Source organism: Miniopterus natalensis, chromosome 2 (assembly GCF_054644295.1).
Source record: "Miniopterus natalensis isolate mMinNat1 chromosome 2, mMinNat1.hap1, whole genome shotgun sequence".
NCBI classification, from domain to species: Eukaryota; Metazoa; Chordata; class Mammalia; order Chiroptera; family Miniopteridae; genus Miniopterus; species Miniopterus natalensis.
The window spans coordinates 441,331-457,547 of NC_142082.1; the positions used below are offsets into that span (position 1 = coordinate 441,331).

The 16,217-nt window shown below is 54.9% G+C and overlaps 1 protein-coding gene across 1 annotated transcript in view; it reads left to right on the plus strand.

Moving 5' to 3' along the window:
- The window catches only part of DLGAP2 (DLG associated protein 2), a 58,773-nt gene extending 44,148 nt beyond the window's left edge, over positions 1-14,625 (plus strand). Inside the window, exons 8-12 of the mRNA XM_016219137.2 lie at positions 2,097-2,182; positions 3,978-4,387; positions 8,564-8,655; positions 13,327-13,479; positions 14,407-14,625. Of these exons, the coding sequence (XP_016074623.1) occupies positions 2,097-2,182; positions 3,978-4,387; positions 8,564-8,655; positions 13,327-13,479; positions 14,407-14,625 (960 nt within the window). The remainder of the gene's footprint in view (positions 1-2,096; positions 2,183-3,977; positions 4,388-8,563; positions 8,656-13,326; positions 13,480-14,406) is intronic.
- The last annotated feature ends 1,592 nt before the right edge of the window (positions 14,626-16,217 follow it).

Below are 16,217 nucleotides of genomic sequence, written 5' to 3' on the forward strand. Positions count from 1 at the left end.
GTCGTCCCCGTGTCCCACCTTATGAATAATCCTACGACAAATGCCCCGCACGTCTGTCAGAACCTACGGTGACTCCTCTAGACTGGAATCCTGATGGAATCAGGGAGGCACATCTGAGCACTTACGATAAACGTTAGTGTTCTTTCCTTACAAACCTCTCTCGGAAAGTGCCCGTGTGGACCGATCCCCCCATATCGTGTATCTGTCCAGTTGGACACTATCTACCCAAACTGCACCATGCTGGGCCTTTGCCCGGCCGCCACCGGCCGGGAATGGACGCGCGGGAGCTGTGGGCGCACACGCAGCCCTGGCCTCACAGCAGCAGCAGCGTCACCAGGAGGAACCCGCCGTCCCTCCACGGAAGATGAGTGAACAGATCGGGTTCTTTCCATGAAATGCAGCCACACACTGTGACAGGGCCGGGCAGCTCCATCCACACTGCCCCAGATAGTGTCCTAAATACACCCAGCATGAGTAAGAAACAGATTCATCTAAGCCGGGACCCCCCAAAACCAGGAGAAACGATACTAAGAGCAGCGAGAGGATTCTCACCCAGGACGGTCCTCTCCTGCCTCCTCTCTCATCTGTCAGAACACCTGCCAACGAGGCGTGACTCCCTTGCATGTTTTCAGAATTAGACCAACAAAAACGGGGTGCGCCTGACCATTCTCCATGGCACAGGTTGATTCTGGCCACAGAGGGTCAGTGCAGAGCGAGTCTCTGCCATCGGACAGATCCAGGCGTGAGTCCTGGCTCTGCCCCCACGAGCTGTGCACCCCTGGGCAAGTCACTCACCTTCTCTGATTCCTCCACCGGTCAGTGCTATGCTGCTCGACACAACAGCGGGTACTATGTGGGCTACGTGTGTGTGATGCTCTTAGCACAGTGCCGGGTGCACAGTGAGTGTAAAACACCAGCTATTGGTGTCATCGCCTCTGTGCGCCCCCCGATCGAGTCTCCCCCAGGGGCCGGGGCTCAGCCTCCAGCAATCTCGCAAGTCGCGACCACGCTTGTTAAGTAGCTGCCCCTTCTCTCTCATAACTCACAGGAGAGAGTTGTAATTCTGTGCTCAATGGTTTGTATCTTCCCTTATAGTAATCACTAATATTTTTAAGAAAAGATGTGTTTTACAACTTAGTTATGACATTTTGGGTTGGGGGTCAAAGTCCCATGGATGCAATAAGTAGTATTTCTTGTGAGAAAGAAAAGGGACGGTTGAGGAGCTGGGATGCTACTTGTGAGTAAACAAACTGACCTCTGTTTCGCAGGCTTTTCACGCTGAGAGTGTTGGGGTTTTACTGTTTTATTTTTATAAAATGTGCTGGGCTGGGATCCCTCCCTCCCCCCCCCCCGTGTCCACGTCACACCACTGGTGACCGTTAGGATGCTCTGTGGGTCTCGGGAGGCTTTTTGGTGAAGGCAGCAGCGTGAGGGTCCCGTGTGAATGCTCGGTTTCTGTCCTGTGCTGACGTCGCCTGCCGGACGCGGTCCTCTGAGCCACTGTGACGCAGCCGCGTGTGGGAGAGGCCGGCACCTGCCCCGTGCGCCTGTGCCTGCCTGGCTTCTCCGTGTGTGTTGGACGCAGACGCCATACAGTTTATTAAATCGCTTCTCTGTCATCAGCTCTACCTGGTCTACGCTGTGCTTTCACTGTAGGGTGTGATAAGAGCCTTTATGTCCTGCGGTAACGTAGCCCTGCAAAGCCTATTTTTTGCCTGAGTGGAACCAAGCGGTGTTCCTTGCCTACATCGAAAAGACCCGAGTTCAAGCGGTTACATAGTTGTGCTGAAACATTGTAGCAGCAGCATAGGCACCAACCTGGGAGCCGAGTTCAAGCGGTTACATAGGATGTGCTGAAACATTGTAGCAGCAGCATAGGCACCAACCTGGGAGCCGAGTTCAAGCGGTTACATAGGATGTGCTGAAACGTTGTAGCAGCAGCATAGGCACCAACCTGGGTGCCCCCCCCCCCCGTGGTTTTACTCGTTACTTAAACAGACTGTAATGAATCACAGCCAGTGAGCACACGCAGGAAGACCGTCCCTGGCAGGGTCCTGCGTCTCCGTTCTAAAACGAGATGTTCTGTGTTGAATTAGGTGGAAACCGCCACCGACTCGGACACGGAGAGCCGCGGCCTGCGGGAGTACCACTCGGTCGGCGTGCAGGTGGAGGATGCCAAGCGGTAACTCGCCCCTCGGGACACCTGGCGCTTCCGAGCAGCAGCAGCTGGTTGGGAGCACGGTCGCCGGCGTCCGGTCAGGCCGACCGTCAGCGATTCATGCCGTTGGTGGGAACAGGGTCATATATTTTCGCCTGTCTGTTCCCACCATCTGAGTATGAATTAGGGTCCGCCCGAGCCTTGTTTCTGCAAAAGGCAGGGGAGTGACTGTCCCTGGAGCAGTTTAGCGTCTGTGGGAGCAGACGGGCTGACAGCGGGGACTTGGCGCATTACCCAGAGGGAAAACAGGCCCAGGTGAAGCAGGCGCGTGTTGCCTCACCTGACAAGGTCAGGGTGAAAAGAAAGACCCAGGGAGACAGGACCAAGACAGAGGGACCTCAGCTGTATGGTGACTGCATCACTTAGAAAGAGCTGCCTCCAACTCCGGAGGACAGGGTGTCCATCACCTGGGCATTATCTTTAAGCCAGGGCAGGGTCGTTATTTTTCAGATGTTTTTACTGATTCAGAGAGAGGAAGGGGGAGAGAGAGAGAGAGAAGCATTGATGATGAGACTCATTGATCGGCTGCCTCCTGCAACGCCCCCTGCTGGGGGTCGAGCCCACAGCCCGGGCACGTGTTCTGACCGGGAATCGAACTGTGACCTTTTGGTTCCTAGGTTGGTGCTCAACTACTGAGCTATGCTGGCTGTTTTATATTTAGAATAGTATATCTTGTAAATTTTATAAAAACCCATTTTTTAAAAAGCTTTCTCTTTTTATTGATTTTAGAGAGAGGAAGGGAGAGAGAAGGAGAAACAGTGATATGAGCAACATCTATTGGTTGCCTCCAGAACGTGCCTGACCGGGCATTGAACTCACAAGCTGGTTCTGTTCCCTGATGGGGAATTGAACCTGCAGCCTTCCCGTGTGCAGGGCCATGCTCCAACCAACTGAGCCGCCTGGCCAGGGCTATGAAACCCATTCTAATCACCACGGCATCTTGAGCTTCAGTCCACACCTAGTTGGTATAAGATTTTCACTGCAAAGAAATTCAGACCAGAAAGTAAAGGCCTCCCAGGTTCCCAGAAGACCCCTCAGCACATGGACTCTTCTGCTCCTGGGACCCAGCCCTCTGCCTTCCGTCCCCAGCAGCAGCTGGATCTCAACCCCTTTGCCTCGAGCATAGTAAGTGACAGATCCACTCCCCAGCTGCAGTCACAGCTGTGCTGTCTGTGGCACCCGTGGGTGGGGAGCCAGATGTACAGCTGGGGTGCAGTTTGCATGTGCAGACGACCACAGCTCTCAGCCATCAGCACCTGAGCTCCGATGCTGAGCCCGTTCCTGCTGGTCACCTTGCTAGCAGGTGTGTGGAGATGGTGACGCCCTGCTGAGGTCATAATTCGTGTTCATGCGGGGAATGAAGGACTCAGTGGGCAAGATGCTTGGCTGTTCAGACGGGAGTAGACACCTGTGCCCTGACATGTGACGTGGGGCATGGCCACAGATCAGCAGGCGACAGGCGTCCCCACATAAGGGAAGCCACTGGGGGGTTGCGTCTCTTGGAGTCCAGGGACCCTCATGTGTCCCAGGAAACCTAAATCTTCGGGTGTCGTCTAGACACTGAGACTTAGGTAGGTGTCAGAGGTTCACATTTGCAAAGTCGAGTGTTGTCCCACCGAGGGAACAGAGGTCAGTGATGCAGGTGAGCGGGGATCTTCCCGAGTCGTTAGCGCTGTGGTCAGGGTTTGTTCTCAGCTGTGCTTGGGCCTGGTGGCTCCACCTCATCTCAGAAACCCCCACCTTCCTCCCCCCTCTGCAGACACGGGCGTTTCAAGCGCTCCAACAGCGTGACGGCGGCCGTGCAGGCCGACCTGGAGCTGGAGGGCTTCCCGGGACACGTGGCCACGGAGGACAAGGGCCTGCAGTTCGGCTCCTCCTTCCAGCGGCACTCGGAGCCCAGCACGCCCACGCAGTACGGGGCGGTGAGGACAGTGCGCACCCAGGGGCTCTTCAGCTACCGAGAGGACTACCGGGCGCCTGCGGACACGGCGAACCTGCCGCCGCCCGAGCCCTGGCTGGAGCCGGAGGCCACGGAGAGCGGGAGGATGTCGCCCTGCCGCCGGGACGGCTCCTGGTTCCTGAAGCTGCTGCACACGGAGACGCAGAGGATGGAAGGCTGGTGCAAGGAGATGGAGAGGGAGGCGGAGGACAACGACCTCGCCGAGGAAAGTAAGCGCTCGGCCTGGGCTGGCCCGTTGCTGGCCTCTCGTAGGCCCAGGCCAGGGACCGTGTGGACGGGGGGTGGGGAGTTCCCTGACACGGTGTGAGTGAGGGTGGTGAGCCCCCACCCTCACCCCCTCCGAGTCCCAGGAAAGGAAACCGCAGGTAAGTGGACAGAAACGACGCTGAGGCACCCAAGGGCCCCGTTCTGTCTGTCAGGTAGCCTGGCCGGTGGTCCTGGCGGAGTTCTTGGCACATCCTCTGTCTCAGAGCCTCGGTCCAGCCCCTGAGATCCCCCAGCAACATGGCCTGGAGCTTTCCCGCCGTTTTCTAGATTGTTGCCTTCCCGAGTGTGTAAGAAAGGGCTTTGCCCGGCTGGTGTGGCTCAGTGCTTGACCGTGAACCTGCGAACCTGGAGATCCCGGTTCGATTCCCGGTCAGGCTCATACCCGGGTTGCGGGCTCGACCCCCAGTAGGAGGCGTGCAGGAGGCAGCCGATTGAGGTTTCTCTCTCATCATTGATGTTTCTCTCTCGCTCTCCCTCTCTCTGAAAACATATAAGAAAATAAAAATAAAAATGAATAGCTTTAGCTTTATGCCAAACAAAAGTTGTTGCTGAGGAAAGTCCGTCGGTCAGGGAGGTGACAGGTGCTCCTGGCTGTCCGACCCCGGGGTGACCAGGCCTCCGTGTGACTCCTGCCCAGCTGTGGGCAGCACAGATCTGCTCCAACCCTGGTGGCTCAGTGTCCAGCCCTTGGGGACACGCATTTCTCAAAGGACAGGGCGGCCCCAAGCTTCCCCGAAGCTCTGCCGTCAGCTGTCATGTGAGATCCGCAGCTCCGTGAACAAGGTCATCACATCTGATGGATTTATTATCCGCCAGCAGTGCCCGGACAGTGTCTGGCACAAAGCCCCTGCCGCCCAGAGGTCGGGGCGGGAAGACCTGGGTGGTCCCGTAACCAAGGACATTCACCTGGTCGCAGCCTCCGAACCCCGGGGCGTCCTTCTGCCCACAGGGGGGCAGGGCCGTGGCCTGTGCACTCCTCCTGTACAGACACCTGCTAAGTTCGATTTCCCGTGGGTCCCTTCCCACTGCTCTTTAATAACTAAATGCGACTCTGTTGCCCTTAGCCTCGGACACAAAGACAAAGAAGCGACCCACGTGATACCTTTGGGGATTTTCTTAATTTCTCAAGTTGGCCGCTATCTGGATCTTCTTGTGAACAAAATGACAACACGCCCTGGCTGGTGCGGCCCCGCGGTTAGAGCATCGGCCCATGAACCAAGGGGCCTCGGGTTTAATTCCCGGTCACGGGCATGTACCTGTTGCAGGCTCAGTCCCCAGCCCCACTCGGGGTGCGTGCGGGAAGCAACCCATCGATGTTCCTCTCCCTCCCCCTTCCACTCTCTGGAAAGCAGTGGGAAATGTCCTCAGGTGAAAATTAACGACAACACACACGTATTGTGTAGCTCTTCTGCGTGCCTAGTAATCAAGTTTAGATATTTCTCTAGTGATTTTTAAAAGGTAAGGTAGCTCTTGAGTCTAGGCCTAATTTTAAGAACAGATACAGGGTTATTGGTTATGACACCTTCAGAAAGTAAAGATGAAATTAAATGGCTTGTGAAACCAAAATTATGAGGTCCGACTGTTGAAATTTGCATTAAATGGAATAATTTTCCCCCAAAAACTATAATTTTATAATCACAGTTCCCTGAACTGATTGAGTGAATTTAGAGTCACTCAGTCCTCTGTGGTTAATAAAACAACCGTGAGCCCAAATAAATGCCAGCGTGAGTGAGGTCACAGTTCTGCAGGCTTCCTACTGTTAACACAGACGTAGATCGCTGTGGAGGGTTAGGGATTTTTTAGTATTAATTATGTTAAACCAAGTGAGTAACTGACATAAAGTGAAACCCCCCCAAAGTAAGATGTCTTCTGAAATAAAAAAATCATTCCAAAGCCACAGCGATCTTATTTGCAGGGACGCACACGATGAACTCCATGGTGAGGTCTCTCCAGAGGTCTTGGGAAGTTCTCTTGCCTCAAAACAACTCTGCCCTGAACAGTTAATAATCTAAATAACCACGGACTTGGAGAGCTGGGAGGCTTCAGTGATACCCTCGTCCGGGAGAGCCAGGGAGGGGCCCAGGCTCACTGGGCACATTCACACAGCCAGGGGCTCCCCGCTCTGTGTGGAGCGGCCACGACCTCCGGGTGGGGGCAGGGCCGGCGCACAGACTGTCGCGGCCACAGGGAGAGTGGAGAGCACACAGCCCCGGTGACCGGTGAATGCACAGGCCACGTCCTAAGTGGGGGGCGAGCAGGACACGGGCCTGTGTCTGCAGTTCGCCCAGGATGTCCCGGATCAACAGAGAAGGTGACAGTGAGGGTGGTTCTGGGCAGGTCAGCACTGTGTCCACCGCGGCGGCCGCAGCCTGAGGGACAGCGCTGCCTCCTGAATTCCAGCAGCGACACATCTCTCCCCCAGAAAATGTGGACCTCCTTCAGCTCGAGACCTTGAAGGGAGATTTGAGGAGACAGTGACCCCCAAATCACTGCAGGAATCCCAGAGCAGAGGGGATCGCATCAAACTACCTGCAAATTCCACAAAAACCCAGTTCAAAATCCAAGAGACGAGCGGTGTGAATGTTGTCCTGAGACCTCAGGTGCATTTAGATGGAAGCAGGGAAGGTGGGAGCCGCCTGGGAAGTAAATCGGAGGAGCCCGGAGCCAGTCGGTTTCTCCCACACCCGAGGCAGGTCGCCCGGGTCCTTTGCACAGTCACAGTCGCAGTCGCATTCTGATGGGCGCTGGTCCTTATCTGCAGCGCTCGCTCGGAAGAACCTGTCTCAGCTCTGACAAAACCAGGGAAGTATCCTGGAAGAAAATCAATTGAATTTTCACTGCAAATTCTTGGCAACCACGGGAAGCCAGGAAGTTGAGACAATCGTCCCCTCGGTTGAGCCGCAGAGCCTCCCACTGTGCACCGTCCAGTCCTCGGGCACCGTCCTCGACAGTCACTGTCCCTCCCCAGCGGTGATCAGTTACCCCCGATGGTCACTTCACTATGTTAAACAAGCACCAAGAAGCTGCCATCTGCCCACGTGGTGCCAAAGGTCATACGCTGAGGCCTTTTAGACCAAAACCCCTGTTGAGTGGCATTTTCAGGAGATGGGACTATGAGGGTTTAAATCTCCCAATCGTGTAAAACTGCCTGACTTTCTAATTCCATCCGAGGACGCCTGGGCTCCATGAGCAGTGAGCATGTTTGTCACTTCTGTATATTCCTGCAGCAAGAACTCGATTAAAGCGGGTTCTCTAAATGTCTTCGTCAGCCTGCAGGCGATAGGGGTTTACAGGTGGAAATTCAGTATTTTAAAACTACATGTTTTAAAATCAAAGGTAATCCCTGTCCTGGGCCGCAGCAAGACCAGAGCCCCGGAGGATTAAAATGCGAACCAAGTAGGAAGTGGCCCCTCCCAGGATGGCTGTGGCCCCACCTTCCCCCTGGGGCGCCTGAACCCTGCCGCAGCACCTCCCTCACCTCCACCCCATCCCCTTTGGGGCTCCCCGCTGCCTCCCCTGACCCCTCCCTCCTGCTGCCCACAGATCCCACCAGGGAGGTGGCAGGATGGAGGCGGGGCGGGAACCCCTGGGACTGGACCAAGGGCCCAGGTAGCAACGTGCAGGACGACCTACTGTTCAGCTTCTTTTTAAGGCCGCAAGGCTGCCAAAGTGTTACACATTCCACTCTCTTTTGTTGTTAATTCGCACCCAAGGATATTTTTTCCATTGATTTTTTTTTTTAGAGAGAGTGGAAGGGAGGGAGGGAAGGAGGGAAGGGGGGAGAGAGAAAGAAACATCGATGGGTTGCCTCCCGCATGTTCCCCGGGGGCCGGGGGGGGGGCGGGGCGGGGATCGAACCTGCAACCCAGGTACATGCCAAGACCCTGAGGTCCACAGGCCGACGCTCTAACCACTGAGCCACACCGGCCAGGGCTACACGTGGTCATCTTTGCGTTTCCCTCGTGAATCAGGAGCTGAAAAGCATTTACTCCGGGGACAAGTCCGAGCAGTAAATGCCGAGTCTGAGTCTGAGGTAACAGGACGGCTGACTCTGTAGGACGGACTCCCCGGGGCTTCCTGATTGATGGGCTTTCTTCCCGCTTGTCTGTCGTGAACAGTCCTCGGCAAGATCAGGAGCGCCGTGGGGAGTGCCCAGCTGCTCATGTCCCAGAAGTTCCAGCAGTTTTACTGGCTCTGCCAACAGAACATGGTGAGTGGACCCGGCCGACCTGGCGCCTGGCGGGCTCGGTGCCCGTCCTTCACAGGCTCTCCGCTGCCTCGTTTGTGAAGACGCCTGTGAGTTTGCAGACTGTTGAGTGAAGAGAGGGCACTGCCTGGCTTTGGACGGTTTAGCGGGGCAGCCAAGGCCCCGAGGGTGCCCCACAGGGTGTTGGTGGGAGAGGGTCGGGGCCTGCGGGAGCCGGGGGTCCCTGTCGCCTTCGCACTTGGGCTGCCTGCCCTGAGCCTGAGGAAAGGAAAACGTGAGCGGCTGTTAAGGCAAATGCCACAGGCGAAGGCCATGAGATGAGGCAGCCTGACCACAACACACCAACAGCCACATTGACAGGGACTAGAGAGATTTAGGAATAACTTGGGCTTTATATTTTAGTCAGGAGTGAAATGAACCTACCGTTGATCTAGACTAGTTAATACTAAACTTCGTTCTGATGCTCCTGAAAATCGGAGGGAAAGAAAAACCATATATTTATATATATGCATATTAATATATGTTTATATATACTTATTTATATGGGAATATTTATATGTATGTATGCTTATATACATACAAATATATAAGCATTTCTATTTATAAACAAACATACATATATATACTTATTTATATATTAATATTTATGTGTATGCTTATTTATATATAAATATAAGTATTTCAACTTGCAAACATAATTATACATATAAATACATGTGTGCTTATTTACACATCGATGTATAAGTACATGTGTGTGTGTCTGTGTGCATGTGTTCACATTTCCTTATCTGACTAAAAATACTCAATACTATTTGGAGGAACAGCTGACTAGTATTCGCGTCACTTCATAGGCCGTTCTATACTCCATGTGTTGATTTCTTCCAGACAAACACTTCCACTGAAGTGCAGACAGTCGCTGCTCAGCTCCCGAGCAGCCTGCTAGGTGGCTTGGCTGCTTTGGTTCTTTAATTTGCAAGGAGACTGAATCTAACACATGCTCTTAAGCATCAAAGGGAGCATAGCACCCAGAGTTGGCAATTCATCCCTTTTAATTAGGACCATTTAAAAGTATGTTTCCTCTGATATTTTCCAATTAACCCTGTTAAAGTTCACCATGAAATTACCACCCTCTTGTTGAGGCATGAAGTTACCGTCAGCGTTTAACAGGGGGAGCAGGGAGCCCGGAGTTCCCTGAAAGACACGTGTCGCTGCAGCAACGGTGTTGTCATGTTTACCGGGCGCACTCTCGCCTCTGTCAGATCTGCTTAATCATCTGTAGAGGGTGACTGGGCGTTAAAGAGCTTGGTGCCACCACCCTGCGTGGGGTGAGCTCCCGTCACTGTCTTGGGGATACACTGTCCAAGGCCCCTCCCTGTCGCAGAGGCCCACTGTTCTAGCTTATAAAACGGTCATGTTTTCTCTTCCGGAGCATCTAATATTAGACTTAAAAAGCATCCATCCTGATATTTTCAATGCCTCTTATACATGTCTGATTACATTTTATGTTAACCTTAAAAAATCCTTTTGCGTTTTGGAATATCTGGTGTGGCTGCTTCCCTTCCTGTTGGTGTCTCTCGGGATTAGACAAAACAAAACAAATTAAAAAAACCCTGAAGCAATTGCTGGGGAGTTGAGGGGAGTCTGAGGCCGCCTGGCTGGGGAGAGGTGCTCAGCTGCAGGCAGCTGCCTGGGTCTTCAAGCCACGGCCTTGGTACCAACATTGCTACTTGCTGGGAGCTTTAGGGTCAGTAACTAGTTTTAAGTCAAATAAATGACCCTAGAAAAAAGCCCGAACCTGCCCAATGTTTAGGATGTGCTGAAGGGAGCAAATGTTCTTCAAGGGAACCGGTGTGCAGGTCACTCATCACATGATGACTGTGCCGATGATCCTGGGAGGGGTCTGGGTCCAGACAACAACGAGAAGAGTCTGCCCGTGGAGTTGTGGGCGACACGTGCGCTCCTCGGACCCGCAGCTCGGTCCCGGGCGGCTCGGTAGAAACCTGGAGTGGCCTCAGACCCACTGGGTCTCACTCGACGTTTGGAGCCATCCACAGTCCTGTGTGTGCCCGCGGGGCCGCCCAGCCCCTCTCAGCACCGCTGGCTCGGAGAGAGACGGGGGAGCTGGGGGCATCAAGTCCACGTCAGGGGCCCTGCTGTCAGAGCAGGGAGCTGTGAGGCCCCGTGTGGCTGCAGTTTCACAAGGACACGCAGCCGAGTTTGGTTTTGCTGGGGAAGGGGCAGGGCCTGGCACCCGTGACATTTATAGGAACATATAAACGCACCGGGGGATCCGAATGAGCGGTGGGCACAGATGCACCCCTCCCCCAGGCCCTGGCGGTGCCCCTTACGACACAGCCCAGCCTCTGCTCCCAGGGAGCTCAGAGGACGGTGCTTCCTCAGCCCGGGGCAGTGACAGTAGAGACAGGTGCCCGCCCTCGGGGGGACTGCGCCTGGACCGCAGGCACGACTGGGGCCCAGCCATCGATGCCTGGGACCTGCCAGGAGCAGCGGCCGGCACTGTCCCAACCCTACAGCCAGAGGACCTTCCTGGCGCCCTGACGTCAGGAGGGCACGGCAGGCTCCCCAGAGACTCTGATGAGGACAGCGCGTCCTTGGCAGGGAGCCTTCCCGGGCCCGCGGGGGTCGATCCACAGGCTGCCATCGCGGAGACGGGCAAGGCTGCCGTGGGCCCCTTCCCAGCAGAGGCCCAGCTGACTTGGGAGTGAGGGGACCGGGTGCAACCTGCGGCAGCTCCTGGGCTTTGACGGGCCGAGGGTGCCCCCTGGTGGGTCAGTCCTGGAACAGCCTCCCACCCAGGAAACGGACAGTCACCGGGCAGGTTCCTACCCTCAGACTCACTGTCCCCACAGCTGCCGCCAGGCTGCTTTCTGCAGAAAGGGGCTGGGGTCGAAACTGAACATTCTGACACGGATATCAAACCAGGTTGCTGTCGACCAAATGTCTGCGTCCCCAAATTCACAGGCTGCAGTCCTCACCCCCAGGGTGACCGAGTCAGGAGGAGGGGCTTTGGGGGTTCACCGGGTCATGAGGGTGGAGCCCAGTGATGAGATCTGTGTCCCCATGAAAGGGACCCAGCTTCCTCCCCCGCCTGCCCTGTGAGGACCCAGGTGAAAAGGGGGAAACGCCTCTTGCAGCCCAGGAAGAGAGGCCCCCCGAGACTTGGACCCTGCCCACCTTCAGCCCCGGCTTCGGCCTCCAGGTGGAGGGGAGTCCAGGCCTGTTGTTTCTGAGTCTGGTCTTGCTATTTCTGTTCCAGCCACCCACACAGACTGAGACCAGGTTAAAGGAAGTTTAAACCAAACCAAATTGAAGTTCCCGTTGTGCTTAATGTGAGTGACTTAGAGAAAGCTGAAAATTGCACGTATCAAGCCAGTTCAGATAAATATTTACCCACCCGGAATTCCTCTGACTGTGTAATGAGACAGGCCCTCCCCGATCAGGGAACCGCTCGCCAGCCGTCCTAAACCCTTCACCCAGGGCTTGCAAACTCACACACCCACAGGCAGGCCAGGTGCCCAGCGAGCAGCAGCCTGGGGATGTGGGGCTGCGGGGCCAGAGAGGTGGCCATGGCCGTGGTTCTTGGCCAGGGCTGTGAGGGTGGAATGGCCCAGCAGCCAGCCCTGTGATGGAGGGAAGTTGCCTAATTTTAAATGAAGACACCCACTAAATCTCTGTCCATCAGGCACTGTGTGGAGAAATAAACAGGACGTGGGGCCACACTCGGCCCACAGCTGCCTTCGGTGGCTCTGGGGGCACCACCCGCCCCTCCTAAGTGCAGAGAACCAGCCGAGAGATCATCTCGTTCCCTCATGTGATTTAGTTGCTGGTCCTCTCAGCGTGGGCGCTAAGGTACATTTGTCGGCTGTCGTTGCCGTCAGAGCTGAGGGACAGCTGCCCTGGTCATGGCCTCCGAGGTCTGGGCAGACCCTGTAGCCCCTGAGCAGGCACCAGTCTTCCCACCAAAACCACGGCCCTGTGGCTTCTGTGAAGTGTCGAGCACGTGAACAGTTTACTATTTGCCACCATTCCCAGGTTCTAAGGAAGCATGTTCAGCATGAAACAATGAGCCGATACAATGAACAATATATGTTTTTAATAGACTTTATTTTTTGGATCAGTTTTAGATTCATAGTTAAATTGAGATAAAGGCACAGATTTCCCACATCTCTACCCCCCGCCCCATGCACAGCCTCCCCACCATCACCAGGTGGGACATTTGTCACCTCTGATGGACCTGCACTGACATGTCATCCTCACCAGAGCCCACAGTGTACATCAGGGTCGCTCTGTGTTGTGCATCCTGTGGGTTTGGACAAATGTGTGATGACCTGTGTCCATCATTCTAGGACCACACAGGGTAGAGTCACTGCCCTAAACCCTCTGGGCTCCGCCTGTTCGCCCCTCTACCCACCCCCATGGCAACCACTGATCTGTCACTGTCCCCATATTTCTGTCTTTTCCAGGATGCCACAGAGTTGGAGTCACACAGTGTGTAGCCTTTTCAGATTTTAAACTGTCAGCAAATACTTGTGTAAACTGGGCCCTCGTGAATATTTGTGTCTAATTGGAATTCGGCTTCTCCCTAGTCTGCTCCCCCAAAGACCCCCCCCAACCCCTGCCAGCTCTGGCTCTAAATCTGCTGTGAATTCTCAGGACCCCAGCGCCATGCCCAGACCCACCTCCCAGGACCTGGCAGGCTACTGGGACATGCTCCAGCTCTCGGTCGAGGACGTCAGCATGAAGTTCGATGAGCTGCAGCAGCTGAAGCTCAACGACTGGAAGATGACAGAGTCTCTGGAGAGAAAGGTGAGTGTGCCCCTGAAGGCCATCCCCCCACAAGCCGCCCTGCAGGCTCTGCCTGCACTGGTCTGCTCCAAACACAGTGTGTCTCTAGGTCTCTGGTTAGCAGTGCAGGGTCAAGTGTGTGTGTGTGCATGTTTGTGTGTACACGTGTGTGTGCATGCATGTGTGTGCATGCACCTGTGTGTGCATGCACCTGTGTGTGCAGGTGAGTGTATACACGTTTGCATGTGTGCATGCGTGTGTGTGTACATGTGCGTGTGTGTGTGCACATACAACCTGGGGTGCAATTCAAGTCAATGGCCTTTGGTAGTAACATTCTCTCCTATTGCATCTCTTGGTCACGGACAATTCAGAGAAGACACCAAAAATGACGGACGGATCTAGTCCCGTTTCTCATAGGGATCTATCCTCTGAATTATTTTCATCCAACTTCTCTGGGTCGTACTAAGAGGATTTCCCACAGGGTCTCAATGTCTGTCTCCTACACAGAGAAACTTCCTAATTGTACATCTGCAGTTGAAAACAAGACACTTTGAACTTTATCGATACTTTGGTTATGTAAACTTCCTTCAGCCTTAAAATAGGCTGAAATGTCCCCACTAAATTTGAACCCTGCAGTTTTATTTCTCCCGTAGCATCTCTGGTAGGGCTCACAGACAGGTGTGAATTAGCAACAAGCACACTGGCTTCCTAACCCCTTCAGAGACGTTCTGAGCAAATCACATCTAGATTTTTCTAGACCGACATTCCTAAAATAAAATGGTAAAGGAAATAAATTCGGCAGACTCTGGGGCAGTGGCGACGGGCACGTAGCTGAGGGGGTGTCTAGGTAATTAGAGGGAAAGCCAGTTTGTGTGACCGTGACTCACACACTCCCAAGTTCATGGCCGGGTGACCCCCTGACGCCCACAACTGTGTGATACTTTTCAGGAAGAACGGAAGGTCCCCCCTCCAATACCAAAGAAGCCCCCCAAAGGGAAGTTTCCCATCACAAGAGAGAAGTCCCTGGACCTGCCCGACCGGCAGCGGCAAGAAGCCCGGAGACGCCTGCTGGCTGCCAAGCGGGCCGCGTCCTTCCGCCAGAACTCGGCCAGCGAGCGGGCCGACAGCATCGAGATCTACATCCCCGAGGCCCAGACCCGGCTCTAGGGACCCCAGGCGGCGACACCACCCGCCCTCGCCCTGTCCTCTCAGCAGACACCTGCACAGGTGGTCCCCTCCCTGTCACCTTGTTGCGTGTCTCCACCCTCGCCGTGCGTTCTGGGCGCCGGTGGTTCCCAGAGCCTGCCAAGCTCGCTGCCGGGACGCCTTCTTTTTTATCGACCGGATGGTCTGGCTCGCAGTCAGCGGCGATGGGCGGGCGTGGGGACCCCGAACTGGTCCACTCTGCTCTTGGGAGAGCAAGACACACCTCTGGAGATGGGACCCAGCTCACATTTTGTTATTTCTATTTTTATAAATTGTGAGATAGAGGCAAGAACAACACACAGGTACAAACGGGTTCATCTCCCCCTCTCCCTGGAGGCACTAGACCCCCTCGGCAGGCACACAGCCTGAAGTGCAGGGGAGACCCCCCCCCCGGCCTGGGGCTGCTCCCCCAGTACCCGCTGACCCACCTCTCAGTTCCTTGTGCCAAGTTTATGGTAACGAGACGTCGTCTCTCCTGCCACCAAACTCCCTGCCACTTGCTTCTCCATAACCCAGAGGTTCAGGTCCGACCCTGGGGAGGGTCCAGCACCATCAGAATGTGAGTGAAATGTCCCTTCACCCAGGGGGTGCCGAGGGAGCAGGCGGCCCCCTCCCAGAGCCCCTCCTTCCCTCGTAACTCACCACACGCCGGTCTGTCTTTCAGTTTCACCGTTCATGCTACCTGTGGTTTTTTTTATAGATGTGTATATATATTCTCACACAGCTGTCAGGTGACTCTTCAGGGTACCCTTAAAAAAAAAACAAAGTTTGCTTGTTTAAAACAACAGTTGTGATGTTGTAAAAGGTTTAAGGAATTCGAATGTGAATGTGAGCGGCACGTCTCAGATTCGCGGTTTACGCTTGTGCGCCTCCGGCCTGCCCCGTGCTGCGCGGCACCGCTGAGGTCCGGGGTCATTCCCGCCCGGTTTAGACGCCACGGGAAAGGTCGCACCGGGCGACCTCCAGCCGGGGACTCTGGTGACCGGTTTTCACGGGTCTGAGTGGCCTCCGAGAGCAACAGGACGGACTGAAGAAAAGGCTTTGTTGGCGTAAATTCAGACACCATGACCGGAGGAAGCGCCCATCAGATTGCTCCATTGGATCCCACGCTCAGTCCTCCCTGTCCCTCACGGCCAACGCGGGATTTCAGCCACGACAGATGTTTGCACCGACGCCACATCTTCCGTCTTCCGTGGGCTGCTTCGGGCAGGGCTCGGCCACGGCGGAGCCGCCTCCCGGCCCCCTGCTGTAGCACTGTGTCCCGCCTGTGACGTGCACTTTAAGCCGCGCCCGGCCCTCTCGCACCGGGTGCCCTGCCCGAGCGCAGTGAGGAAGCGGCCGGCCCCCGGCAAGCCTGCAGGCCCCGTCTCCATCCCACCAAGCATGGGCTTCCTCGGAGCACAGTGGTAGATACTAAAGCATGTCTGGCTTCAAAGTTTTACTTTTTTTAAGCTCAGTAGTTAAGAAATTCCCTGTAAGAACACCACCCTGTAAATTGAACCTCATATCTGGTATATATTTTACCAAACAGCCTTAAAATATATTTGGAAGCA